The 27,360-nt window shown below is 41.9% G+C and overlaps 3 protein-coding genes across 6 annotated transcripts in view; 1 reads left to right on the top strand and 2 right to left on the bottom strand.

Moving 5' to 3' along the window:
• Positions 1–2,011: 2,011 nt before the first annotated feature.
• mob3a (MOB kinase activator 3A) lies at positions 2,012–7,693 on the bottom strand. The gene is made up of 4 exons (XM_046302358.1): positions 7,497–7,693; positions 4,377–4,933; positions 2,634–2,836; positions 2,012–2,409 (listed from the first exon to the last, which is right to left on the bottom strand). The coding sequence occupies exons 2-4, from the start codon at positions 4,792–4,794 to the stop codon at positions 2,380–2,382; spliced, it is 651 nt and encodes a 216-aa protein (XP_046158314.1). The 5' UTR covers positions 4,795–4,933; positions 7,497–7,693; the 3' UTR covers positions 2,012–2,379.
• Positions 7,694–8,023: 330 nt separating this feature from the next.
• Positions 8,024–27,360, bottom strand: part of LOC123997009 (tyrosine-protein kinase ZAP-70-like) — a 41,660-nt gene continuing 22,323 nt past the window's right edge. The window contains exons 1-14 of one of the 3 annotated variants that reach the window (XM_046300933.1): positions 16,858–16,975; positions 12,859–12,922; positions 11,793–12,278; positions 11,487–11,647; positions 11,049–11,187; positions 10,868–10,949; positions 10,725–10,747; positions 10,588–10,627; positions 10,264–10,474; positions 9,803–10,009; positions 9,401–9,593; positions 9,130–9,270; positions 8,708–8,820; positions 8,024–8,597 (exon numbers count right to left, since the gene is read on the bottom strand). In XM_046300933.1, coding sequence (XP_046156889.1) covers positions 8,480–8,597; positions 8,708–8,820; positions 9,130–9,270; positions 9,401–9,593; positions 9,803–10,009; positions 10,264–10,474; positions 10,588–10,627; positions 10,725–10,747; positions 10,868–10,949; positions 11,049–11,187; positions 11,487–11,647; positions 11,793–12,197 — 1,833 coding nt within the window. In that variant the 5' untranslated portion in view covers positions 12,198–12,278; positions 12,859–12,922; positions 16,858–16,975 and the 3' untranslated portion in view covers positions 8,024–8,479. Of the gene's footprint in view, positions 8,598–8,707; positions 8,821–9,129; positions 9,271–9,400; positions 9,594–9,802; positions 10,010–10,263; positions 10,475–10,587; positions 10,628–10,724; positions 10,748–10,867; positions 10,950–11,048; positions 11,188–11,486; positions 11,648–11,792; positions 12,279–12,858; positions 12,923–16,857; positions 16,976–27,360 lie in introns of those variants that run through there. The other 2 variants (XM_046300934.1, XM_046300935.1) reach the window with 2 other exon arrangements.
• Positions 22,055–27,360, top strand: part of adamts10 (ADAM metallopeptidase with thrombospondin type 1 motif, 10) — a 63,190-nt gene continuing 57,884 nt past the window's right edge. Inside the window, exon 1 of one of the 2 annotated variants that reach the window (XM_046300931.1) lies at positions 22,055–22,254. The gene's annotated coding sequence lies outside the window, so the exon portion shown is untranslated. The remainder of the gene's footprint in view (positions 22,255–27,360) is intronic. The other variant, XM_046300932.1, reaches the window with a different exon arrangement.

Genomic DNA, 27,360 nt, shown 5'->3' on the forward strand with positions numbered 1-27,360 from the left:
CCATCAGACTGTTAAACAGCCACCACTAACATTGAGTGGCTGCTGCCAACACACTGACACTGACTCAACTCCAGCCACTTTAATAATGGGAATTGATGGGAAATGATGTAAAATATATCACTAGCCACTTTAAACAATGCTACCTAATATGTTTACATACCTAACATTATTAATCTCATGCATACGTATATACTATACTCTATATCATCTACTGCATCCTTATGTAATACATGTATCACTAGCCACTTTAACTATGCCACTTTGTTTACATACTCATCTCATATGTATATACTGTACTCGATACCATCTACTGTATCTTGCCTATGCTGCTCTGTACCATCACTCATTCATATATCTTTATGTACATATTCTTTATCCCCTTACACTGTGTATAAGACAGTAGTTTTGGAATTGTTAGATTACTTGTTGGTTATTACTGCATTGTCGGAACTAGAAGCACAAGCATTTCGCTACACTCGCATTAACATCTGCTTACCATGTGTATGTGACAAATAAAATTTGATTTTATTTGACAGGAAAATGGTCTAATTCACACACTTAAAGAGAACTTAGGGCAGCAGGGTAGCCTAGTGGTTGGAGCGTTGGACTGAAAGGTTGCAAGTTCAAATCCCCAAGCTGACAAGGTATAAATCTGTTGTTCTGCCCCGGAATAGGCAGTTAACCCACTGTTCCTAAGCCATCATTGAAAATAAGGATTTGTTCTTAACGGACTTGCCTAGTTAAATTAAAAACATCACTAGGGCATCTGATCTAGCAAACTCACTAAACACAAAAAGACTTTGTCTGTGTTGGCGAGCTGTATTTAAAAAGAAAATCATGCTGTGGTTTGGTGCCATCTGATTTGCTTAATAAAAGGAATTTGAAGTAATGTATTCTTTTACTTTTCATACTTAAGTATATATATATATATTAGCAATTACATTTGCTTTTGATACTTAAATATATTTAAAACCAAATACTTTTAGACTTTCACTCAAGTAGGATTTTACTGGGTGACTTTCACTTAGGTAATTTTCCATTAAGGTATCTTTACTTTTACTCAAGTATGAATATTGGGTACTTTTCCCACCCTTGGTCTTACGTAATCATACGAAACAGAACATATCATACTAAATGGAGTGTCTCGGATTTACATACATAATACAAAATGCTGAGATCAGATTGACAACGGATAGACCTACCTTTGAGGAGCCTACTCATCCAAGAAAGTGAATTTCATGTGATGTCCTTGGATTAATTTAGCTCAAGTCAAGTGGGTTCAGGTAATGGTTAAGTTGATACGCGTTTAATTTGATGCGTGTCCAATAGTGTCCTGTCCCCATCAAAAAGGAATAGGACAGGTTATGAATGAAAATCATTCTTGCCTTTAACTCTCACTGGCTGTGACATAATACTGTTCATTATGAAATATCATGGCCTGTTAATCCACCCCAGACCACTGTGCCCAAGCCTATCTGGCAAAGGCCAAGTAGTTTTCCTTCTTAGTTTGAGCAATTATGGAGGACAGAAGAAAACATTTACAACAAAGTCGCTGTCTTCCTTCAGTCCATACCGTTTCTTGCATAACAGTTTTAAATCAGATAATTACTCCGAATCATGTCACAAGCTCTACGTTTCCCCTTCAATGGATCTATAAGTCTAGGACGAGGTTAATGGCATATATTAAACTGAATGGGCTTCAGGCTACATATTAACTCCACAACCCTTACACCAGCCATATTTGTGTGCTCTTTATGCCACCTTGTGGACCAATTTAAGACCCGCACGACTGGTTTATTATGTTAGTTGGTCTCGCTCTACAGGCCTTGTCCTCAGTTCTTTTATTGCTTTTACAAAACAATGCCATAGATTTAATTAACAAACTATATATTAGTTTGAGTGTATATTCTGGAAAAATAACAATGGTAATACAACACGGCTTCAAACGCTGCTCAGCCAATCAGCATCCAGGATCCAAACTACCCATTCTATAATTAAACATAAGACAGAGTTTAGAGTAGGAACATAGAATGAGTATGTTTAATGTCACCACATACTACAATCTTAAGATATGTACAAACATACATATATTATTTTTAAGATATGAGAACAACTAAATGACAGGAATGATTCAGCTTCAAATTAAAAAAGAAAAATCTCTTAATACTGTGCTCTGATAAAATGCTCAAAACATTAAAAGGAACAGAATGCCTTACAGGGTTCCTGGTTAAAAAGACCTACATGGTTAAAATAGATTACAGTACTCGTTTATAAAAATAAAGACTCTTTTAGATTTGGTTTACGTTTCCTGTTTCATTCTTCTACATGGACGGAACTAGTCTTCAAGGGGGAATGTGTCAAGTGGTCAGTGGCGCTCCCTTAGTGGCACATCTGTGATGTCATCTCTTTCTGTAGGAGACAGGAGCTGTAGTTTAGCAATGTAGTTTAGCAAGGTTCACAATTCTAGGGTGCAAAACAGACATAACTAAAGGCAGCTTCCTTTACACAAAAGCCATGTAATGTCAAAGAAATTATTTGGAAATTAAAATGTATCCTTGCCTTTATAAGCTTGTGCAATTGTTTTATCAGCTCACATACCAACAAGATAGACAAATTATTTTTTCCTCACTCACCAGTGGCTCGAGCTCCTTATGGTCTGTGAGGTTGAACTCTGTTACGAAGTAGTAGAAGTGCTTGTAACAGGTGTTGACGTGGGCCTCTGCACCCATCTGGCTCACACGATCAAAGTGGTGGATGTAGACGTGGACGAACACACGGAACAAGCGAGACAAAATCTTCTTAGCTACCTGCATGAAGGTCTTGGGGAAGGGAGTACCTTCAAAAACAAAACAAAAGATGACAAAAAACATTAAGATGTGTCCTCCTGAAACATGTATGCTCTCAACCATGTGTTTGAATCAGTCTACTTGTCAGATTCATTCTCAACTTTTTGTGTATTACAGGATCATGCTTGTATCACTTGAAGGAGGTATGTGAGCCTTTAAATGACCACAGGACAGATGACTAATATTTTCCTTCATCCATCCATCCAATAGCAGACCTGCCAACCCTGTCCAACATTTTAGAGTACCTGCAAAATTGAGTCTACTTCCCCTAGCACACACGCTGTATGAGAGTCTGATGCTTTTTTAGACATGGTTCCTAATCAACACTAAAAGCAAAATCATTTTGAAAACACAAAAACAAATGATCGCATCGACACAGAACGCAAACTAGCTACACAAAGCTTTAAGTAGGCTACTGCAAAGGGAATCTGAACGCTGTTCGCTAGTAGAGTCCGGTGTTTCAGCCTATGTAAAAGGTGCCTATTGTATTTCTTTCAGCGCATACATCATTTTCGAAGTTGATAAAATCTCAAATCTAGTGCAAAGGCATTTTAGAAGCATTGCCTCTATAGCTAAAACCCGGTCACTCAATCCTTCTTCGCGCAGTCTTCTAAACTCCCGACTCCATTTAATGCCAATATATGTTTATATTTATTTTACAATTACAGTATATCAGGTTGTGTGATCCTCGTAATGTTACGTGGAAAATACAACTAATCGCACAAATGCGACCAGTTATTTTTCGTATTTAAAATTGTATTTATTGCACTAGCAAATGCGTGTGAACTGCTGGCACTGAATGTCCATTTTATTTTCGCTAAGGTTAGCTTGAAACAATTAGTGTTTACCTTTCTACAACACATGGAGTCGAAAATGGATGTGTCCTGCGTTTACGTACAGCTGACAGTCGGCAAACTCAGCATCACAACAAACAGGGGGGCAGACACGTGGTAGCTACGTCGAATAATGATGTATTAATCTCCATGTCCGTTGACACAAACTCCGTACATGTCTGTGTGTTGCAGCTCGAGAATTGGGATGTTAGATTTTCTCAGTAGATATATTTTATTAAAAATACAGGCCCTATTAATTTCTTTAAACTAGGATCTCGTACCTGCTTACATGGACAGAGAATTGCGTAGTTGGTACGCAAAATGCGTGCATGTTGGCAGGTCTGCAATAGACGAAGTCCATCCATTTACACTATTCTAATAGCATTTTAACAATGCATTTCCAGGGACATGTGCACATGCCATGCCTATTTATACCCTACTGTGGATTCTGTGACCCATTTCTAATGCCATTGCTTGGCTGTTTCTACAGCTAGTCAGATACCAAGTTGTGTGGTGGGAGGACTGAAGAATGGAAGGTTAAGAATTTCTGTCTCTTTGTAGATGAACCAATACAGCTGTTGCACTTAGTAATGACAAAGCATCAAGATTCTCTTTTGTAACTCTGCCAAAACATTAAACCCATTTATCACAATGCTGATCCCAGCCCATGTACCTAGTTATCATTATTTGTACATACCGACGTTGGTGGGGAAGATGTGTTCGTTGTTGATCTGTACCTCAATCCAGTCCATCAGCAGGCTCATGTACTTTGGGGCTGGAACGGCTGTGGGCTTCTTGTACTTGTGCTCGTCCTGCCAGCGGTACTCGTACTTGGGCCCTCCGGACATGACAGGGCAGGTCTGGTCAGTGCAGGAGTCGCTGATGGTGCCGTAGATGAGGTTGATGCGGTTGAAGAAGTCCACCACGTGCACGGCCACCCAGTCATTCAGGTCCTCTCCATGGGGCAGTGCTACCGCCTGCTTCAGGTCCAGGCCTGCATTCAGAGACGCCTGGGCCTTCTTGTGCAGCTCGAAGCGCTGTGTCCCGGGCTCAAACTTACGCTTCGGCCGGAATGTCCTGTCCTTGTTGAAGACTTGCTTCAGGGCCATGGACATTGTTGCATGTGGCAGTTTATGTCTTAAATAATTATTTACTGGTTAGATGAAGGAGAAATAAACAACAGTGGAGCTATTACACACTGGTTTTACTCTTCTCACAGATTATTTTAGTCCAGAGGCTGTTGAAGGGTCAAATCTGAGAGGGGTAGAAAGAATAATTGACAGTGTCAGATTCACATAGATGCCATATTGTCAAATTCAGCAGTAACATGCAGTATTCCATCTGGTGTGGCTATGCCAACAAGGCCTACAATTTATTTCTTAAATTTTTAATATTACAGTGCCAGTCAAAAGTTTGGACACACCTACTCATTTAAGGTTTTATTTTTTATTTTTTAAACCATTTTCTACATTGTAGAATAATAGTTAAGACATCAAAACTATGAAATAACAAATATGGAATCATGTAGTAACCACAAAAGTAATAAACAAATCAAAATATAGTTTATTTGAGAAATCTTCAAAGTAGTCACCCTTTGCCTTGACAGCTTTGCACACTCTTGGAATTCTCTCAACCAGCTTCACCTGGAATGATTTTCCCTACAGTCTTGATGGAGTTCCCACATATGCGGAGCACTTGTTGGCTGCTTTTCCTTCACTCTGCAGTCCAACTCATCCCAAACCATCTCAATTGGGTTGAAGTTGGGTGATTGTGGAGGCCAGGTCATCTGATGCAGCACTCAATCACTCTCCTTCTTGGCCAAATAGCCCTTACAAAGCCTGGAGGTATGTTGGGTCATTGTCCTGTTGAAAAACAAAATGATAGTCCCACTAAGCCCAAACCAGATGGCGTATCGGTGCAGAATGCCATTGTAGCCATGCTGGTTAAGTGTGCCTTGAATTCTAAATAGTGTCACCAGCAAAGCACCCCCAAGCCATCACACCACCTCCTCCAAGCTTCACGGTGGGAACCACACATGTGGAGATCATCCGTTCACCTACTCTGCATCTCACAATGACACGCCAATTGGAACCAAAAATATACAAATTTGGACTCATCAGACCAAAAGGACAGATTTCTACCGGTCTAATGTCCATTGCTTGTTCCTTGGCCAAAGCAAGTCTCTTATTATTGGTGTTCTGTAGTAGTGGTTTCTTTCCAGCAATTCAACCATGAAGGCCTGATTCACGCAGTCTCCTCTGAACAGTTGATGTTGAGATGTCTGTTACTTGAACTCTGAAGCATTTATTTGGACTGAAATTTCTGAGTCTGGTAACTCTAATGAACTTGTCCTCTGCAGCAGAGGTCTTCCTTTCCTGTGGCGGTCCTCATGTGAGCCAGTTCAAGTGCGACTGCACTTGAAGGTACTTTCAAAGTTCTTAAAATTTTCCGGACTGGGAAAGGGGGATACCTAGTCAGTTGTGTCTACCGCGTTTAACCCAAACCCTCTGAATCAGAGAGGTGCGACATCAATGGCTTCGGCGCCCGAGGAACAGTGTTTTAACTGCCTTGTTCAGGGTCAGAACAACATAATTTTAAAAACCTTGTCAGCTCGGAGATTCGATCCAGCAACCTTTCGGTTACTGGCCCAACGCACCTACCCTCCAGGGCATTAACTTTGAACAAGGCACACCTGTTAATTGAAATGCATTCCAGGTGACTACCTCATAAAGCTGGTTGAGAGAATGCCAAGAGTGTGCAAAGCCGTCATCAAGGCAAAGGGTGGTGGCTACTTTGAAGAATCTCAAATATAAAATATTTTGATTTGTGTAACACTTTTTTGGTTACTACATCATTCCATGTGTTTGACATTTCATAATTTTGATGTCTTCACTATTATTCTACAATGTAGAAAATAATTTTTAAAAACCTTGAAGGAGTAGGTGTCCAAATTGTTGACCGATACTTTGTTAAAACAATCTGCATCACCATGAGTTCTGTTCGGTATGAATGAATAATACTGTTAGCATTTGTGGTGTCTCTGTCCATTTCTGAGCTCCAATTAACTGATTAAAAAAAATTCTGATTAATAATCACATAATCAAATTATTTAACCATATTTAACTACCAAACCATAAAAATACACTTCCATGACTGTTGTCATAAGAGTAGTAGGTTCATGGAAGTCTGTCCACATCAATTTAGAGAAGAATAACACCAACCAGTTACAATGTTACAAAAGTGAGTGTTGTTACAGAGTAGACTAGATAGTTACCATGTTGCAGAGTGAGGTTTTTAATTAGAATGTAGTTACAATGTTGCAAGCTATACGAGTCATTTCCTATTTGTCACATTTATTTTACGGCCTGGTTCAGCCAAGCGAGTCAGCATGGACAACCTTGCACGATTTTATGAAGTGACCTCAGACAATAACGCCATTTCATATATTGAAATTACTTATAGGCCTATATCTAGACAGCTGACATCAGAAGTATAAAGTGGTCGGAGGCTAAAGTGAAAAACTTAAATCTAGCTAGTACATGATGTAGCATTGCGGTAGCCTGCGCGCTGATGCTAATGTTGGTTTCGTGAACGATGAGGGCGCGTGACGAGGCTACGAAGTTTATTCATGACGTGAAAAAAAGGACATCAATCGCACTTGTTGCATTTCGCATAATAAAGCTAAGCATAACCTTCTCATCGAAATATTTATCATTATTACATTTCACGTAAACATAACGGAGTAAATTGCTACCGAGCTGACGGTGACGAAATTCGTCTCCCAACCACTTTCCTCGAACTTAGAGACACCACTTACTTGTTCCGCTTTACTGAGCCTTCTTTAGCGATGTTCCCTTGAATAAAATAAACTTTTCTAATCGTTTTCAAATGTATAACAAAAGCTACATTATGATTAATGTATAAGAATACGACTCACAGCGCTAAGTCTATACTTTATTAGGAAACAAAAATAAGCCCCTCCCTACCAAAAAAAACCCAACTTCCTTTGATCAGACGTCACTGTACACCGCCCGAGGACAGAGTGGCGCACCTCAATGAGGCGTGCACAACTCTATCATTAGGCTGGTAGCCTAATGATATGCCTACAAGTATCTTGATAGTTCAAACAAAGTGAATTGTTTGACATCATATTAATCTAAGCAAGACTGTTGTGTCGATGATATAGCTATGGGTTTGAATTGTTTCCTCATAGTTTTCGATTTTAAAGTGTTGTGAAAATGTCAATCTCTCGTGGAAGTGACAAACTTGGTAACCGATATTGTGAAAATGTAGACAATTTCACAACTCAAAAACGAAATGAATCCCATATTTCTGATCTTAAAGTCTGTTTCATAATTTATTAAAAAATAATTTCCTCAATTACTTGATATACATACACCATATTTTGTGACATGTTTTATTCATCATGACGTGTTAACAAATGTATAGAGAGCTAAAGCACATACATAGAAACAGAATTCATACTAGACCTAATTATATTCTCAGGGAATTACACTTTCAATATGCAGTTTTACAATTCTAACATGTACCATTTTTTAAAGTTTCTTCCAAACTATTCAAACCTACAAATTATGCAGTCCTGAGCTAATAAAAAAGGCTGTTCTAATATGAATTACTTTCATTACAGACTCACATTTGCGTCAATAAGGCTTGTTTAGCTGTTTACTGTTGCTGCCTGTTTCTGAAGCCGTCAGCTTGTTCCCAGTTCATAAGAGGCTCATTGTCTGTCTCAAAGATTGCATTGTGTGGTGCGGGGACAGAGTGTATCTTGTCCCTGGACTATTTGAGAGGCTCAGTAGCGTCTGTGGTCCCCTCAGGCAGAGTTTTGTTGGATATAGAGTAATAAAAGCCTCGCATGCGCTCCTCCACCTTCACAAAGCCTGGCCGGTCCTCGTGTCTGAGAAGAGAAAGATCAGACACTTTAGACTTGCTGGATCTCCTTCGGGCAGCAGTGTGTTCTAGTAGCATGTGGTGTGAAAATGAATAGGTCTCTGGTTTCTCACTTACTTGTATGTCCAGCAGTCCTTCATCAGAGCATACATTTTATCTGGACATCCAGATGGACATTCCATGCGGCTCCCACTGGCAATGAAACTGATCACCTCAGGACCTTTCATTTTCTGATCACATGTGGTAAAAAGACAGATGAAGATCATCTCAACAGCTCCTTTGTTGGAGGCTGTTATTATTGAACCTTTATTTAACTAGGCAAGTATGTTAAGAACAAATTCTTATTTACAATGACGGCCTAGGAACAGTGGGTTAACTGCCTTGTTCAGGGGCAGAACAACAGATTTTTACCTTGTCAGCTCGGGGATTTGATCTAGCAGCCTTTCAGTAACTGGCCCAACTCTTTAACCACTAGGCAGCAGTATACATCTTTAAATGTTTGTTGTGTATAGATCTTGCTGCTGCTGTACAGATAGTACCTTGTATGGTTTCCCTCCAAAAGAAAAGGCTTCCCACATGGTGACACCGAAGCTCCAGACATCACTCTTGCTGGAGAATTTGTGGAAATTCATGCATTCTGGAGCATACCACTTCAGCGGCCATTTTCCTGCAGTGCGTGCCTATGTACCCACGCACACACATGCTTACCATACTACATGAATAATGTACATATGAAGAACTGCATCATTTAACTATATAAAACAGAGCAACTTAACATTATAGCACATGACACATGCTAGAGACTTCTACCTTGTAATAGTTGTCATCAGCACCCAAAGCCTTGGACAGGCCAAAGTCACTGATCTTGGCGAACTGTTGGTTGACCAGCAGGACATTGCGAGCTGCCAGGTCTCTGTGCACAAAGTTCTTCTCCTCCAGGTATTTCATTCCCATAGACACCTGGTGCATCAGCCCCACAATGTTCTCCACTGTGATCTTATCCCTGAGAGGTAGAGAGACAGAAAGGGAACTCAAATAAACTCAATTCTCATGGTATTTAGCTTCACTTTCCTGAGCTCATCATCACTGTTTGAGTAATAGCAGGGCTATCATTAATTGCATTTCCATAACTCTCTATGATCAATGTCACTATTAAGAGAAAAATATGCCTTATGATATACTGTACTACATGTGGGAAATAATTGCCCTTACTTATTGGTGGAGAGGAACTTGTTGAGTGGTCCAGCAGAAGCCATCTCCATCACCAGCATCAGGCACTCAGCCTGGCAGAGCCCCAGCATGCGGACGATGTAAGGGTTACTCAGTTGGTGCATGATCTCCGCCTCCCTCATCATCTCATCTTTCACCAGCTTCTCATTCTCACTCTTCAGCACCTTGATGGCCACATCCGTGTGGCCCCTGGAAGCACACAATCATTTGTGATATGTTATCAATAGGGCCCCATGTTGTTCTAAATGTTAGCCTCTAACTAGGGTTCAGAGTTTTTCCTGATCAGCTCACTTTCTCAATAAAAATAATTATACACCTCTGTGACATAAAACGTAGTTACCAGTTGTTATAAGTGGCTCTAGGCATGAGGTTATTGGTTCTAAACTCAGGTTTTGATGTTTTGTTTTCATTCATCCAAGAAGCAACACCCCCCCCCCCCTCACTTATTTGTCTTGAAGACTCCTTTCTTGACACAGCCAAAGTTGCCTGAGCCGAGCTCCACCTCGTCAATCATCAGCTGCTCCCTATTGATGAAGAACTTCTTCAGGTCATTGGGGTCATGGTAAGGGTTGACAAATTCACTGCAGTCCATGGGCAGCATCTGACGGTCTGTGGGGGGTGAAGTGTTGACTTCCGTGGAGCCCCCAAGAGGTACTGTAAGAAAGGGCCAAACCACAGGTAAATGACATAAAGACACATTCAATGATTTTTTAATGTGTATTTTGGTGGAAAGGCCATGTGTGTCTGTTGTAATGTTAGTGACCTACCTCCAGGTGGCGGTGTGTATCTATTTGTTCTGGACAACCGCTGAAAGAAATGTACTGTATTCAGTAGATCTGTGTGAATGAAGTTGGAAAGTACTGTATCTACCATGGATAAATTATAAAATGTTCTTGGCACTCACCCCTGAGGGCACAACCGGAGTCTCTGAAAATGCATTTGAAAAATAAGACAATTAATTAAATTGCATAGGGGACACATTTTGTGAAAGGATAAGAAGAATGTGATGATTTTGATTCACTTGAGAACAAAATATTGGTTCAGTACGTTTGGCATTGTTGCGGTTCACACATGGTTCCCTCAGAACTGTCACTAGCCCATCAGGCTTCATCTTAAGATACTCAACCAGCTGCAGTGTAGAAGGGAGGGAGAGTGGGGTAAACTTTAACATGAGGTAGCAGACATAATACATTTGAACCAATTTGTTGAAGAAGACAGAACAGTCTACCTGCCACACAGTGTCAAATTTGGTTCCCTCTGGCATGGAGTACTTCCCTGATTTGTCATGTAGGATCTGGTAATGGTAGGCCGTTTTTCCGTACACCAAAGAAAGGGCAAAGGTGCCGGACTCTTCCCTGTCTCTGACTCTGATGAGAAAAAAAACATTATAATCATTGTTGTGAGTGTTTTGGGATGTGATGTAAATTGTTATGTTTGTATATAAGGGAACTAATATATACGCTTGTATATATGGGAACTAATGTGACTGCCCCGTTAGAGCTCCTGATAGATGTTCCCTGCGGTGCATCAAGTTTGTTGGAACCTCTCCAGCGCGCTGATTGTAAATAATGACTAATTTAAGATTGGCTTTGAGTGTCCCTGTGTAAGAATTACCACGACAGGGACTTTTGGATGGAATTGGACTAAAATATATTAAATGACTCACAGGAACTTTCCGTCTGGCTGTGCCCTGGAATAGAGTCGCCTCTCCCCCTCCTGGCGAGGGATCTTGCCGTGGTACCAGGGCATCCTCTCATGGGCAGTGGTGGCGATCAGCTTCTCCAGCTGTGGGGCCTGGCTGATGATGGCCTGCTCCATGGCCTCCCCCTGAACACAGATAGACAGTTAGTCAACCTGAGCCTACACAGGGCCAGCAGACTAACAACAGTTATCCTACTCGTGCCAAGGTTCTACAGGGCATCAGAGATGCTGTTGTTGTGACCCTGCTGCCTATTCTTCAGCCAACCCTCACCTCCAGGTTCCATGTCTGTCGTACATACTCCCTCAGCATGTTGTCCCTCAGGTTATCAAATACGCCTGCTCTAATGGGGTTGTCTGGTGAGCGCAGACAGGGCTTCTTCAGATTGCACACCAGGCCATCTGAGTCCTTACTGTAGAACTCACAGAGCTCCGCTGGCCCACAGTGGGGCTTGCCACCCGCAATACAGTAGGTGCCATTGAGTTGTTTCTCCACAGAGTAGTGGTGGAAGTCCAGGTCCCATATCAGGGAGATTACGTATCCACCCAGGCTCCGCAGACACTGGCGCAGCAAGAACAGCCCGTCTGCCATGCCTGCCAGCTTCAGGTGCTCCTCAGCCTCCGAGCGACTGATGCTGCCGTAGAAGAATGGCAGTTCTGTCGCAGGGTCTGTTGCCATGTCTGAGTCTCCTCAGGAAGTACGAGGGAAGACTCCTCAGTTGGAACGGCTGGAGATGTCTGGAAGCTCCTGATTAAAGATCTATACAGAGAGAGAATGGAAAATAATAATGCATTATTATTTTCACAATATTCAAATGACCATAAGTAATGCTAACTACAGTATGTTTTCCAGATCATAGTTTTTCTCTAATTGAGGTTGTTGATGACAGTCTACAGTCTTCATCAGAAACTCCATCTCAGGGATCCAGAGGAGTATCTGGGGTATTTGTGTGGTTGGGCTGTTCTGGGTGCAGTAAGTGAGAGAAATAGTAGGCTATGCGTTTTTCTCTACACCGGCACAGACTGGTGTTAAGCACAGCCACAACAGGAAATGCACCCGCCCCCATCCTCCTTCTCCAAGTCTTCAGTTTCTCACTCTGACGTTGAACAGGTGCTGCTGTTTCTCACATTTTCCCTGAGCTGTTCAACACACTGCTGCACATTTCAATGAAGATCATGAAAACAAATGTCCTTTATAGACACATGAAAATACAGAAACAAAATATTTCAGTTGTATCCCCCATCAGTATTTGTTTAAATTAATTTGTGCTTTATTCTGACTGGAGAATGTATCATCAGGAGAATGTAAAAGAAGTGTAGACTGCAGTCTGTGCAATTACCATCAAAGCAGCTGGTGTCTGCTCTGCTGTGAGGTAGCTTTATTTGATAACAAGTGGAAAATGCCTGTTGGTGGGTAAGACACAGATGAGTATCATAACTTTTTAAACGCACACCAGACAACTATCAAGATGACATGATATTCACGCACAGAAGCAGAAATAAAAGAAGTCTAGCAGGCAAAATAAACAGTTGGATCAGTTAGCATAGTGATGTACTGAGTTTTCTATTTGCGGTTTTCACATAACTTCCTCTTTTCTGTTTAAATTGACAGCCTCATTTTGGAAAATGGAAGCTTTAGCAAATCAAAAATGTTAACTGTTGGTGTGAGTCATAGGTCAGGGTGGTTTTCCTTGGTTTGGTTTGTAGTTTGAATCAACTGCTAAAATCAAACTTCAGTTTATTACATGATACACAATATACTAGCAGCTCCTTATGGGAACTCTTCATTCCTATTTGTCTTGTAAAAAAGTGCAAACTTATGGCCCATGGCCAATATTTGATGTATTGTTTTAGAGATTAAGTCCTGTGCTTTGTGAAAGGATTCTATGAGGTGAGATATGTCAAAAGGAGGGTGAAGGTAAAGACTGGGTCATCTTTGTCTATGTCTGTCTATGTTTGTGTTTATGCTTTTAAAACTGTGTTGTGATTCAACCACAGTTTCCTGGACGTACAGTATCCACGCCGGACACACAGACACAGAGCCACAGAGAGACGCAATGTGCCACAGCATACATAAACTCCACCATGGCCGGAGAGCTTCAAATCCCCACTCACCACAGTAAAGGGACAGTGGCACAAAGACATGTTGTACTGTCAAAACTGTGCCTTTAGTATGCACTTGTTGACATTTCTGAAATTCCATTGATGTGAATGGCCAAAACTGACTTGTGTTTAGTTTTATTTCCTGTCTTTCTTATCCTTGTATTTTATGAGCGGAATCAGCTAAAAGTCTGAACGACAGAATAAAGTACTTGAGAATAGCCATGAAAGTCAGTTCCCATGCAAATGGAAAGATGTTGAGCATAAAAACCAATCTGTCAGAGAAGAATATGTATTGTCAACAAAAGACTTGTTGACGAGGAAATGTCCACATTTTCTTTTCTAGTTCCCTGAATTTATGAGTGAACACATAGACAAAACCATAAATGTTTCACCACTAGCTCAGTAATCATAAAGGGAGAGTGGGGTAAAAAAGCATAAATATGCTGTTTGCTTTTGACCACCTCAATTCTCTTCCATGATGTTTCTTTCCTTCCAGTCCAGAAGAGAAAACCTAAATGGAGATCAACTTCTGATAAGGGAATACACTATATATTAAAGCAATAAGGCCCGAGGGGGTGTGGTTTATGGCCAATATACCACGGCTAAGAGCTGTTCTTATGTACAACGCAACGCGGAGTGCCTGGATACACAGCCCTTAACCGTGGTATATTAGCCATACAGTATATCACAAACACCCAAGGTTCCTTATTGCTATTATAAATTGGTTACCAACATAATTAGAGCAGTAAAAATATATTTTTTGTCATACCCATGGTAAACGGTCTGATATACCATGGCTTTCAGCCAATCAGCATTCAGGGCTCGAACCACCTAGTTTATAATCTCTTTTATAAATGGCCAAAATACCACGGCTAAGGGCTGTGTCCAGGCACTCCACGTTGCGTCGTGCGAAAGAACAGCCCTTAGCCGTGGTATGTTGGCCATATACCACACCTCCTCAGACCTTATTGCTTAATAAAACTATTTTTGAATGTTATACTGCTTCATAAGGAAAACAAACCAACCAAGACAAATTTCCCTAACAATATATAGAGCAACCCAGATGTTACTTTACAAAACAGAGACTGACACTGTGATGGATATTTAATTGCATCAGCACTTTTTCCAATACACTTCTACAAACATTACCCATGCTGCTAATATTCAAACGTTACATTCCAACAAAATTACTTTTTTTCCCACAAGACATTAAACTCACATCAAAACCAGCTGTAGGCCTATATTCTCCCCTGGTAGACCCTGCATTCTCAGTAGTGCTTTGCCCGGAGGTTGGTTGGGGTTTACAGCTGAGCCAATATAGGGCATACTGTAGTAGCAGGTTGGACGGCTGAACCGGCCGACCCTTAGAGGAGTCCCAGGTCCTCTCGGCAGGCTGAAGGCCATAGATTTAAAGAGCGGAGAGATAGCAGAACTGTGTTCTGACGCACAACTTTTCCCATGCAAGTCCTTGTGACTGTGAGCTCTCCAATAGAAATGCCTTGTCCACTGTACCACAGAGGATAACATGATAGAGGGCCCTTGGTTTAGCTATAAGACATTACATTCATCAACTATAAGCAGTAAACTCAGCTTTGCTAAATTCAGTCGTTGGCACATGGCCATGATCTGTAACAATAATACATATTTGCCATGTATTTCATATGTAATCATAGTCATATAAATAATAGCCCATCATGTTTTGCCATTAGAGTGTTCAAAAGATGATTGAAAAGAAACGTTATGCCAGAAACATGATCTGTTCTGTAAGTTATGCGAACAAAAACATTCCGAAATCATTAGATACACAATACCTAGCTATTTTTAGGGATCGCTTTGGCTACTACTAAATATAAATGTGTTCAATGCGGCAATGTTGTTTTTTTATATAGTGGTATAGGCCTTTAGAGAACAAAGAGACCACACAATGTTGCTTAAGAATACCTACAGTGTTTGCAGAAACAACCACAAATAGGCCTACAAGCATCAAACATACATTGATATGGTGGAAGACTCTAATAAGTAGTTCATTTAAAGTATGTGGCTGAGACTGCTACCTAGAAAACAAATAATATTTAGAAATGGCTTACTTCAATGGAAAATCAATAAGGGACTTAATGCGCATATTTTTCCTAAACGTAGAAGACTATTGCTGATTTCAAATCAAGCTTTTTGAATTTCTTGTTCTGCTATTGTTTCATGCAGCTTGCAAAATGCTTGACTTGCTGGGTAGCTGACAATTGTCCCTCACCCAGCCATATTTAGCCAGTCGAGCTTAAGACCAAACCCAAGAGGATAATCAAGTATTTTGTGACCCCTAACTCTCTAATTCTGCCTGGAACGACAACACATCAGTCTTAGTGATCTGGGTTGTGGCACCTCTGTAATGAGTTTGCCAATATATAGAATGAAATTGCCCAAGTCAGCCATACATCATCAGGGCACAGTTTGGCCAGTAAGGTTTAAACCAGGGCTCTATCCCATCAGGCCAATCAAGTTGTTTCTTACAGATTCTTATAGAACCCATTACTGGATTGCATTATGTTCAGAATATTTCAAAGAAGTATGAAGGTTAGTCTGTCGTCTAGTTGAGAATGAGTCTCTGTTTAAAACGTCATAAAAATACAGCCCCTTATTTTCATACAAAGCACAGTAACCTATTTTGTCATATTTGTCTGATTACAAGTGCCAGCAAGTCTCAAAATAGAATCTACAGTATAATTCAAAAGAAAATTACAAGCAGTAACGACACACATGAAACACGGGTGTGTCTACTTGAAAATCGTACACCCTTTTGGTTTTCTATTCATATACACAATGAAAGCAACTATTTATAAATATAATCTCTACTTTTGAAGCCACAGCTAGAATGTCTTTGCGCACTGCGGTGAACCCATATTGCCTGTGTTACAGCACAAACTCTTCTAATAGAAACATATTAACAGTTTTAAATCTGTTTAAGACACTGGTTATAAGGAAACAAGTCATAGAAAAGGAACATTTCAAGAACAATCTTTTACATATATTATTGATATAAATGCAGTCTAAAATATTGTATTGTATACTTCAAAGTACATTCAAGTAATAGACTTTCAACTTTATCTTTTTTTCCATCTCCAAAATACAGCCGAAACAAAATCCTTGATTTGGTTAAAAGAGATTCATCCTAATTCCTCAACTGAAAATGAGTGAATAAAAAGACAGAACTAGAACTGGCTTTTTAAATGAGATGGACTCACCATACACTATTACACTGGAACTGAGGAAAGAAGTCAGAGATCTTAGTAGATTGGCCTCAGAGACAGAGAGCTGCTGAGTCTGTCGATCTGTATAGGTGACAGAGAATATGCATCAGCACTGCTGAGTGAGGGCACGAGTGAGGGTTCAGGAAAACTATGTGGGTTGATTGATACAGCCCTGGAATCTTCACTAAGCTACTTCCTCACCTCAGCTACATGAAACCCTTTCTACTATACTACCTTTTGTTTCATGAAAAGGCAGAAATAAAAAAAATAGCACAATTTCAATATTTACAACCATATGACACAGCTGACCCAGTTTTCTGTATCCAACTGTCAACCACGGCCCTCCAGCAGCGAGGCTATGGTGGAGGTTTTAATGGTTACATGGAACAGCATTCCATTTCAGATATCTCTTTGTTGGAGGCCACATGTCAGAACAGGGCTAGTGCATGCCCTCAAAATCACCTACAGAGGGCGGTCTGGATTAACTATTCAGGTAGACCTAACTACTACCACTAATAACAAGTCAAGTGTATGTGTAATATGCATAGGAGACATGCAAAGGAATTAAGTAGGATAATAACGCTGGCAAGTTGCAGTTACTACTACAGTTGTCTACTAAATGTCTTCTATGCTCGCTTCGATGCAAGCAACACTGAACCATGCATGAGAGTATCATCTGTTTCGGATGACTGTGTGATCACACTCCCTGTAGACGATATCAGTAAGACCTTTAAACAGGTTGACATTCACAAGGCCACAGGGCCAGACGGATAACCAGGACGCGTACTCATAGAATGCGCTGACCAGCTGGCAACCTCTCCCTGTATCAGGAATCAGGTAAGATCCAAGTCCAGACCGTGTCGAAGTAACAATGTTTATTGCCGCAAACAGAGGCAAAGGTACAGGCAGAGGTCGGAAATCCAGATAGGGGCAGAGGTACCGAACAGTAGGCAGGCTCAGGGTTAGGGGCAGGCAGAGTGGTTAGGCGGGCGGTTTAGGGTCAGGACGGGCAAGGGTCAAAAACCAGGAGGGCGAAAAAGAGAGGCTGGGAAAAGACAGAAGCTGACAGGACAAAATGCTGGTAAACGTGACAGACAAGACGAACTGACAACAGGGAAGATGGGCGACACCTGGAGGGGTTGGAGACAATAAACAAAGACAGGTAAAACAGATCAGGGTGCGACACCCTGAACCAACCTGTAATACCTACATGTTTCAAGCAGACCACAATAGTCCCTGTGCCCAAGAATGCCAAGGTAACTTGTCTAAATGACTATCGCCCCGTAGCACTCACAACTGTAGCCATGAAATGCTTTGAAAGGCTGGTCATGGCTCACATCAAATAAAATAAGATTGAATTGGTCACATACACATATTTAGCAGATGTTATTGCGGGTGTAGTGAAATGCTTGTGCCGCTCTGATATCCCAAATATATTTTTCCGGCTGTACGTAAAATAAGAAAAATGTTCTGGACTAATAATGTAAGAAATTATACAACAACAAAAGAAATACTGCAAAGTTGCTTAGGAGCTAGAAGCAGAACTGCCAAATCTGTCGGCGCCATCTTACTACACTACCAATGAGACAGCCCACTCCAATTCACATACCTCCCAAAGAGATCCAAAGATGACGCAAGTTCTATTGCACCCCTCATGGCCCTTTCCCACCTGGACAAGACAAACACTTATGTGAGAATGCTGCTCATTTACTACAGCTCAGCTTTCAACACCATAGTGCCCTCCAAGCTAGCTCATCACTAAGCTAAGGACCCTGGGACTGAACACCTCCCTCTTCAACTTGATGCTGGACTTCTTGATGGGCCACCCACCACGCTGATCGTCGACACAGGGGCCCCTCAGGGGTGCATGCTTAGTCCCCTCCTGTACTCCCTCTTCACCCACGACTGCATGCCGACGACACAACAGTGGTAAGCCTGATCACCTACGATGATGAGACAGTCTATAGGGAGGAGGTCAGATACCTTGCAGTACGGTGCCAGGACAACAACCTCTCCCTCAACGTCAGCAAGACATAGGAGCTGATAGTGGATTACAGGAAACGGAGGGCTGAGCAGGTCCCCATTCACATCAACAGGGCTGTAGTGGAGCAGGTTCCTCGGTGTCCACATGAATAAGGATCTATCATGGTCCAAACAAACCAACACAGCAATAAACAGGGCACGACAATGCCTCTTCTCTTAATCTTTCAAATTAATAGGACATGCTGCTTTAACATCAGGACTCCCTAAAAACAGGCCACTTCGATACAAGTGTCTTTTCCTAGAAGGTTAGGAGAACATTTTCGCTAACCCTAACCATATGTCTAACCTGCTACGAAAAGTCATAGCTGTATCGAAGTGGGGTGTTTTTAGGGAGTACTGCTTAACATCTTAAAGGCACTGCATGGTCAATCCCTTGTCTGCATTGGCTGTGCAGCATTTATGGTGATACGGCCTCTGCAGAAGTCAGGGCATTCAAAATGATCTTGCATTGCTGAGCAGCGCAGAGCTGTTGAGCAGAGCTGTTGTGAAGGAATTTATCAAGGAAGTGAATTTGTGTTTATACAGGACCTCCCGCCCCCACCTACTGTTAACAATCATGTTACTGTGGTGCTCTACGGAGCCCTCCGCATTGTTAAAAAATATTGGAGGCACAAAGTGATGCGGTACAGAGATCAATTTGGCTACTGCGTGCCTCTGGAGTCTCCGCAATTGCATCAACACCCTCCATAAGGAGTCTCTGACCACATTTTCACATCAAGCATAAATTGGCTCTTATCTAAGCCAGTTAGGCAGGTTAGGAGAATTAACTGGGCAGGTTAGGACTAACGTAGCAGGTTAGCATAGCCGGTTAAGATAATTAACATGGCAGGTTAGGAGGACTAACCTAGCAGGTTAGGACAATGCAGTTAAGGTTAGGAAAAAGGTTAGTTAGGGTTACAAGGAAGCAGCAAGCAGCCACTTCTAAAACGGTCTTGAGTGGCAACCAATCTGCCCAATTAGCTGTTATAGATTTCCATACACCCACCTATTTCACAAAGCCCACTTTCAGATGCATGCAGTTGAAGTCGGAAGTTTACATACACTTAGGTTGGAGTCATTAAAACTTGTTTTTCAACCACTCCACAAATTTCTTGTTAACAAATTATAGTTTTGGCAAGTTGGTTAGGACATTTCTTTGTGCATGACATAAGTCATTTTTCCAACAATTGTTTACAGACAGATTATTTCACTTGTAATTCACTATTACAATTCCAGTGGGTCAGATGTTTACATACACTAAGTTGACTGTGCCTTTAAACAGCTTGGAAAATTCCAGAAAATTATGTCATGGCTTTAGAAGCTTCTGATAGGCTAATTGGCATCATTTGAGTCAATTGGAGGTGTACCTGTGGATGTATTTCAAGGCCTACATTCAAACTCAGTGCCTCTTTGCTTGACATCATGGGAAAATCAAGAGAAATCAGCCAAGACGTCAGAAGAAAATTGTGGACCTCCACAAGTCTGGTTCATCTTTGGGAGACATTTCCAAATGCCTGAAGGTACTACGTTCATCTGTACAAACAATATTATGCAGGTATAAATACCATGGGACCACGCAGCGGTCATACCGCTCAGGAAGGAGACACATTCTGTCTCCTAGAGATGAATGTACTTTGGTGCGAAAAGTGCAAATCAATCCCAGAATAACAGCAAAGGACCTTGTGAAGATGCTGGAGGAAACAGTTACAAAAGTATCTATATCCACAGTAAACTATATTGACATAAACAGGAAAGGCCACCCAGTAAGGAAGAAGCCACTGCTCCAAAACCGCCATAAAAAAGCCAGACTACGTTTTGAACTGCAGATGGGGACAAAAGATTGTAGTTTTGTAGAAATGTCCTCTTGTCGGATGAAACAAAAATAGAACTGTTTGGTTATAATGACCATCGTTATGATAGGAGGAAAAAGGGGAGGCTTGCAAGCCGAAGAACACCATCCCAACTGTGAAGCACGGGGGTGGCAGCATCCTGTTGTGGGGGTGCTTTGCTGCAGGAGGGACTGGTGCACTTCACAAAATAGATGGCATCATGAAGGGGGAAATGATGTGGATATATTGAAGCAACATCTCTAGACATCAGTCAGGAAGTTAAAGCTTGGTCGCAAATGGGTTTTCCAAATGGACAATGACCCCAAGCATGCTTCCAAAGTTGTGGCAAAATGGCTTAAGGACAACAAAGTCAAGGTATTGGAGTGGCCATCACAAAGCCCTGACCTCAATCCCATAGAACATTTGTGGGCAAAACTGAAAAAGCGTGCGCGAGCAAGGAGGCCTACAAACCTGACTCAGTTACACCAGCTCTGTCAGGAGGAATGAGCAAAATTCACCCAACTTGTTGTGGGTAGCTTGTGGAAGGCTACCCAAAACGTTAGACCCAAGTTAAACAATTTAAAGGCAATGCTACCAAATACTAATTGAGTGTATGTAAACCTCTGTCCCAGTGGGAATGAAATAAATAAATGCTCAAATAAATCATTCTCTCTACTATTATTCTGACATTTCACATTCTTAAAATAAAGTGGTGATCCCAGCTGACCTAAGACTATTATTCTGACATTTCACATTCTTAAAATAAAGTGGTGATCCCAGCTGACCTAAGACAGGGAATTTTTACGAGGATTACATGTCAGGAATTGTGATAAAACTGAGTTTAAATATAGTTGGCTAAGGTGTATGTAAACTTCTGACTTCAACTGTATGCTAGCTATGCATATTTGAAATACTATTTAGGTTTTACAAAGTTTTTCATTTCCAAACTCCGAATCAATTGGGCATCCCCAAAAAATAACATGGTCACTGTTATAGAACGTTTATTTTGATTAGAGTCCAATCTAAGAGCCAGCTGTGAACTGCGATTATTATGCTATTACTATTAGGGAAGTCGCATTTCTTTCAAAGAAAGCATGTAGCCTAAACTTTTTAATCGAACTAGTATATTATAAAATAAGTCGACCATTAATAACAAAATAAATGTATGTATATGTTATTGCAGAATGTTGTTTATAGTTGTGTTTTACAACATCCCCTTCTTGGGGCCCTTCGTTTTCTGAAGCACGGTATCGGCAAAAATCTTTGGTGTAGCTCCTCTGTGCGTAGTGTACAGACGCGGCCATTACCATTTTTACTTCCTGGTTTAGTACGCAGCAGTGAGAGCGAGCGCGCAGGCATCCAGCGCGTATCTGTGGCAGTGAGACCCTGGGAGCAAGAGAGGTCCACTCACTGTACGATCATCCGCTCAATACAGACATAACTTTTCAAGGTAACTGACACGTCTTGAAGTAAATCAAGAGAAAGACACCGGAAACCCTGAAAGGTGACCATAGTGAACTTGGACAGGGAGAAGGAAAAGGTACTGGACCCTAATTTGAAACTTATTTTAAACTCATATTTCATAAACCTAGTGTTCACGTTTGTCTATGTTATGAGAGTACAGTCGATTCCGTAAAAATGGTTGACGACTTCATTCGAAGTCTTACATATCGATTTTCCAGCTGTTTAAAGTAATTTTGCACAACTCGAACATTTGCATGGGAATTATCAGGTAGTCAGACTGTGGCATTTTGTCACGGTGTTGATTTCTCAGTAAAGTAAAATCTTTTGAATTAACAACATTGTTGGGGGATATTTCCTTGTTTAATTGCATTGAGGTTATAATGAAGAAACTGTCAAGGATCCAGACATTTTCCCCCATTTGTTAGATTCAGTTAAGTGAAGTGAGGACCGTTATTTGTAAAGCTGAACCCATGTGGGCGATGAGGGATCTTGCTTGGTTGATTCCAGGCAGCAGCAGCAGCAGTTAATCCACATAGTTCTGAGGGTTTCTGTCGGGTGGGGAGAAAGCATTGCTCCAGCAAAAGCTGGGCAATGAATAGGTAGAAGGGGAGTCTTCAGGACCACTGCACTCTCAGTGTTTGAAGAATATTTGTGTGATCTCTCTCTCTCTCTCTCTCTCTCTCTCTCTCTCTCTCTCTCTCTCTCTCTCTCTCTCTCTCTCTCTCTCTCTCTCTCTCTCTCTCTCTCTCTCACACACACACACACATCAAACAAATATTTTAACTAAAAAGTACCTTGAAGGAGTTGCATTGCACAGTGAACACAGTGATGTAACATATTCCTAAATTAATTAAGCAATTAACATCATGCTTAGGGTCATGTATAAAATCCTGGGCAGGCCATTATTTTGGCTACTATGACTATGCTCTCACAGGGCACGAGTCGTCACTGAATGGTTGGGTTGACCTCAACCCAATTTAACACTTATAGGAGATTCTGGATCAGCGACTGAGACAGCATTTTCCACCACCATCAACAAAACACCAATGATGGAATATCTCGTGGAAGAATGACGCATGCCTCCAGTAGAGTTCCCGACACTTGTAGAATCTATGCCAAGGTGCATTGAAGCTGTTCTGGTTCGTGGCGGCCCATTGCTCTATTAAGACACTTAATGTTGGTGTTTCCTGTATATCTGGTACAGTAGTCCATACTGTACTTTCCCCTTGCAGATCAGTGCCCACCACTTCCTCTTCCTCAAGCAATAAACAGATTTATGACACTGACCCAGAAGTGACCTGTTGCTGATTAGGCTAGTGATCTCTTTTGTAACAAAACTCAAATGTTGCTATTGCTGGGTTAATAAAAAAAACTTCTGGTAAGAATCTGTCACTAAAATGATTGATGTTTTGTTCATATTGTGAATACCCTTCATATCCAATATTTTCACCATGGTAGAGCTGGGCAGTGTTTAATCAGCATGTGAGGTTCCTAGGTCTCTCAACTGGCTGAGGCACATGGACAAATCTGTGGTCTGTTGTTGTCTTCTGGGTGTGTGTAGTATGAGAAATGTGAAACTCAAGACATAAACTGCCTATGATCTTTGGTACACTCTTTAGAGTTGTTGGCTGACTCAGCGAGTCCAAGCCAGCTCTCACAAAATATTGTCTTCGACTTAAGCTCATTTTCAGAGTGCACATCCTTGGCTGTCTGACAAGCCTAGTTGTATGCAGTGATCTACATCCCTCCCTTTATTCTCCATATTATTTTTATCACCTCATCTGTTGTTTGTTTTGCAAGGCTTAACGTGGGGGAGTCATGTCAATTGAGCTTGTTTTTCTACACCACTTCTGAGGGAGTGACTGCTGTCAGGGTGAAACAAGTATCTAGGCCATGTGCTGCATGAGCTCCCAGCTTTCACTTAGTGTTGATGTGTTTACAGTACAGTGAAGATGCCACACTCCCCTACTCGAATAGGAATGACAAATGAGACATCGAAAGAGTAAGTCTAATATCAGAGAGGAGTGACAGGAAGAGTAGAGGAGCACACAGAGGGAGGTGTTCGGAGCTGAGCAGGGGACTGAGCAGCATTTCCTAGAGAGAGCCTTTACATTGAGCAAGTCATATGGGTTTGATTAGTGTGGTCTATTCTGCCTGTCTGTACAGTTCCTGGCAGGGTCACTATACATAGTCTGCAAAAACATATGTTTCACTGCCTTCTCCAATCCATTAGATATGTTGAAAAGCTTATGGTCCAGACTACATTATGACTTTGGCCCACCCTGAAATTGCAATTTACAACTCCCTGTCTAATGTCTCTTCTACTGTTGTCCACAAATACCTCATTGTCTTGCTTTTAAAAAGCACTCTGACCACATTATAATTGAGCTGTATACAGCCCATTCCAATTTCTGAACTCGCCATTGCCACAATTAGGCATTCAAAATGATCAGAGGTACTCATCTAAGGAAATGATAAAAGCGTCTGCTAAGTGGAATATATTACATGTATATTATAAAATGCCAACAGTACTTACAGGATTATGGTTGTATTGGCCGAATGACAAACACATTGAGTTTTTTCCCAAAGGAAAACTGCTACAAAACAGACCCACAAATACAAATGGCAAAATCCTTTTCAAGAGATAGTACAAATTCACAAATTACCTGATTTTTGTCAAATTGAGCAATGATTTAGTGAGTGTACAATGATTTAGTGAGTGTAGAGAGAACTTGAAGACAGTCAGTAAAGCTTTTAAGCAGCTTTGTTTAAAGACACAAAGGCAATGATAGGGGGCTGATTATGTGGGCTTTGTTTAAGTAAACAAGATAAAGAAGAGTTTTAATGAAAACATTTGATATCTTGCTGCAAGTCTAATAACCCCACAATAAAATGAGACTCCAACAAGAAGTAATGAAAATATAGGAGAGTTTGGCCAAGCAGGAAATGACTGAAAAAAGCCTTGAGGAAGGGGGCGGAAAGGGCAAAAAGTGCGAGGGCTGTGGAGATGGAGAGGAGAGGGGCTTACAGTTGCTCCACATTTAAGGGAAGTGGGAACACAAAGCTGCCTTTGTCATGTTTTGTCATTTATTATCTTGTCTTGTCCCTGTGCTTCCCATTCTATTCGTTTCCCTCTGCTGGTCTTATTAGGTTCTTTCCCTCTTTCTATCCCTCTCTCTCCCCCTCCCTCTCTCACTCTCTCGCTCTCTCTTCTCTCTATCGTTCCGTTCCTGCTCCCAGCTGTTCCTATTCCCCTAATCAATCATTTAGTCTTCCCACACCTGTTCCCGATCCTTTCCCCTGATTAGAGTCCCTATTTCTTCCTTTGTGTTCCGTTCCTGTCCTGTCGGTTCCTTGTCTAGAATTCACCGTGCTGTGTTTGTGTATCGCCCTGTCGTGTTTTCCTCAGATGCTGCGTGGTGAGCAGGTGTCTGAGTCTGTCTGGTTCAAGTGCCTTCCCGAGGCAACCTGCTGTTCACCTGCTGTTCAAGATCGAGTCTCCAGTTTGTCCTCGTCATTTCGAGTGAAAGTTGTGTTTTTTGTTTGTATTTACTTTACTGGATTAAAGACTCTGTTTTCGCCAAGTCGCTTTTGGGTCCTCTTTCACCTGCATGACAGTAGGAACCGACCAAGGAATGGACCCAGCGACTTCAGACGCTCGTTACACTGCCGTCGAGATCCAAGGAGCCATGCTCGGCAGACACGAGCAGGAATTGTCTGCTGCTCGCCATGCCGTGGAGAACCTGGCCGCTCAGGTTTCCGACCTCTCTGGACAGTTCCAGAGTCTACGTCTCGTGCCACCTGTTACTTCCTGGCCTGCCGAGCCTCCAGAACCTAGGGTTAATAACCCACCTTGCTACTCCGGGCAGCCCACTGAGTGCCGCTCCTTTCTCACGCAGTGTGAGATTGTGTTCTCTCTCCAACCCAACACATACTCTAGAGAGAGAGCTCGGGTTGCTTACGTCATTTCACTCCTTACTGGCCGGGCTCGAGAATGGGGCACAGCTATCTGGGAGGCAAGGGCTGATTGCTCTAACAAGTTCCAGAACTTTAAAGAGGAGATGATTCGGGTTTTTGACCGTTCAGTTTTTGGTAGGGAGGCTTCTAGGGCCCTGGCTTCCTTATGCCAAGGTGAACGGTCCATAACGGATTATTCTATTGAGTTTCGCACTCTTGCTGCCTCTAGTGAGTGGAACGAGCCGGCGCTGCTCGCTCGTTTTCTGGAGGGACTCCACGCAGTGGTTAAGGATGAGATTCTCTCCCGGGAGGTTCCTTCAGATGTGGACTCTTTGATTGCTCTCGCCATCCGCATAGAACGACGGGTAGATCTTCGTCACCGGGCTCGTGGAAGAGAGCTCGCATCAACGGTGTTTCCCTGCTCCGCATCGCAACCATCTCCCTCCTCTGGCTCAGAGTCTGAGCCCATGCAGCTGGGAGGGATTCGCATCTCGACTAAGGAGAGGGAACGGAGGATCACCAACCGCCTGTGCCTCTATTGCGGAGTTGCTGGACATTTTGTTAATTCATGTCCAGTAAAAGCCAGAGCTCATCTGTAAGCGGAGGGCTACAGGTGAGCGCAACTACTCAAGTCTCTCCATCAAGATCCTGTACTACTTTGTCGGTCCATCTACGCTGGACCGGTTCGGTGCTACATGTAGTGCCTTGATAGACTCTGGGGCTGAGGGTTGTTTCATGGACGAAGCATGGGTTCGGAAACATGACATTCCTTTCAGAGAGTTAGAGAAGCCTACGCCCATGTTCGCCTTAGATGGTAGTCATCTTCCCAGTATCAGATTTGAGACACTACCTTTAACCCTCACAGTATCTGGTAACCACAGTGAGACTATTTCTTTTTTGATTTTTCGTTCACCGTTTACACCTGTTGTTTTGGGTCATCCCTGGCTAGTATGTCATAATCCTTCTATTAATTGGTCTAGTAATTCTATCCTATCCTGGAACGTTTCTTGTCATGTGAAGTGTTTAATGTCTGCCATCCCTCCCGTTTCTTCTGTCCCTACTTCTCAGGAGGAACCTGGCGATTTGACAGGAGTGCCGGAGGAATATCATGATCTGCGCACGGTCTTCAGTCGGTCCCGAGCCAACTCCCTTCCTCCTCACCGGTCGTATGATTGTAGTATTGATCTCCTTCCGGGGACCACTCCTCCTCGGGGTAGACTATACT

The sequence above is a fragment of the Oncorhynchus gorbuscha genome, linkage group LG15 (assembly GCF_021184085.1).
Source record: "Oncorhynchus gorbuscha isolate QuinsamMale2020 ecotype Even-year linkage group LG15, OgorEven_v1.0, whole genome shotgun sequence".
Taxonomy (NCBI): Eukaryota; Metazoa; Chordata; class Actinopteri; order Salmoniformes; family Salmonidae; genus Oncorhynchus; species Oncorhynchus gorbuscha.

Bases quoted from the DNA above. Each gene is read 5' to 3' on its own strand.
- mob3a (XM_046302358.1), bottom strand. From the start codon at position 4,794: ATGTCCATGGCCCTGAAGCAAGTCTTCAACAAGGACAGGACATTCCGG. The intron at 2,837-4,376 runs GTATGTACAAAT...TTGTTTTTGAAG, and splicing joins CATCTTCCCCACCAACGTCG to GTACTCCCTTCCCCAAGACC. The intron at 2,410-2,633 runs GTGAGTGAGGAA...TGTCTCCTACAG, and splicing joins ATAAGGAGCTCGAGCCACTG to AAAGAGATGACATCACAGAT.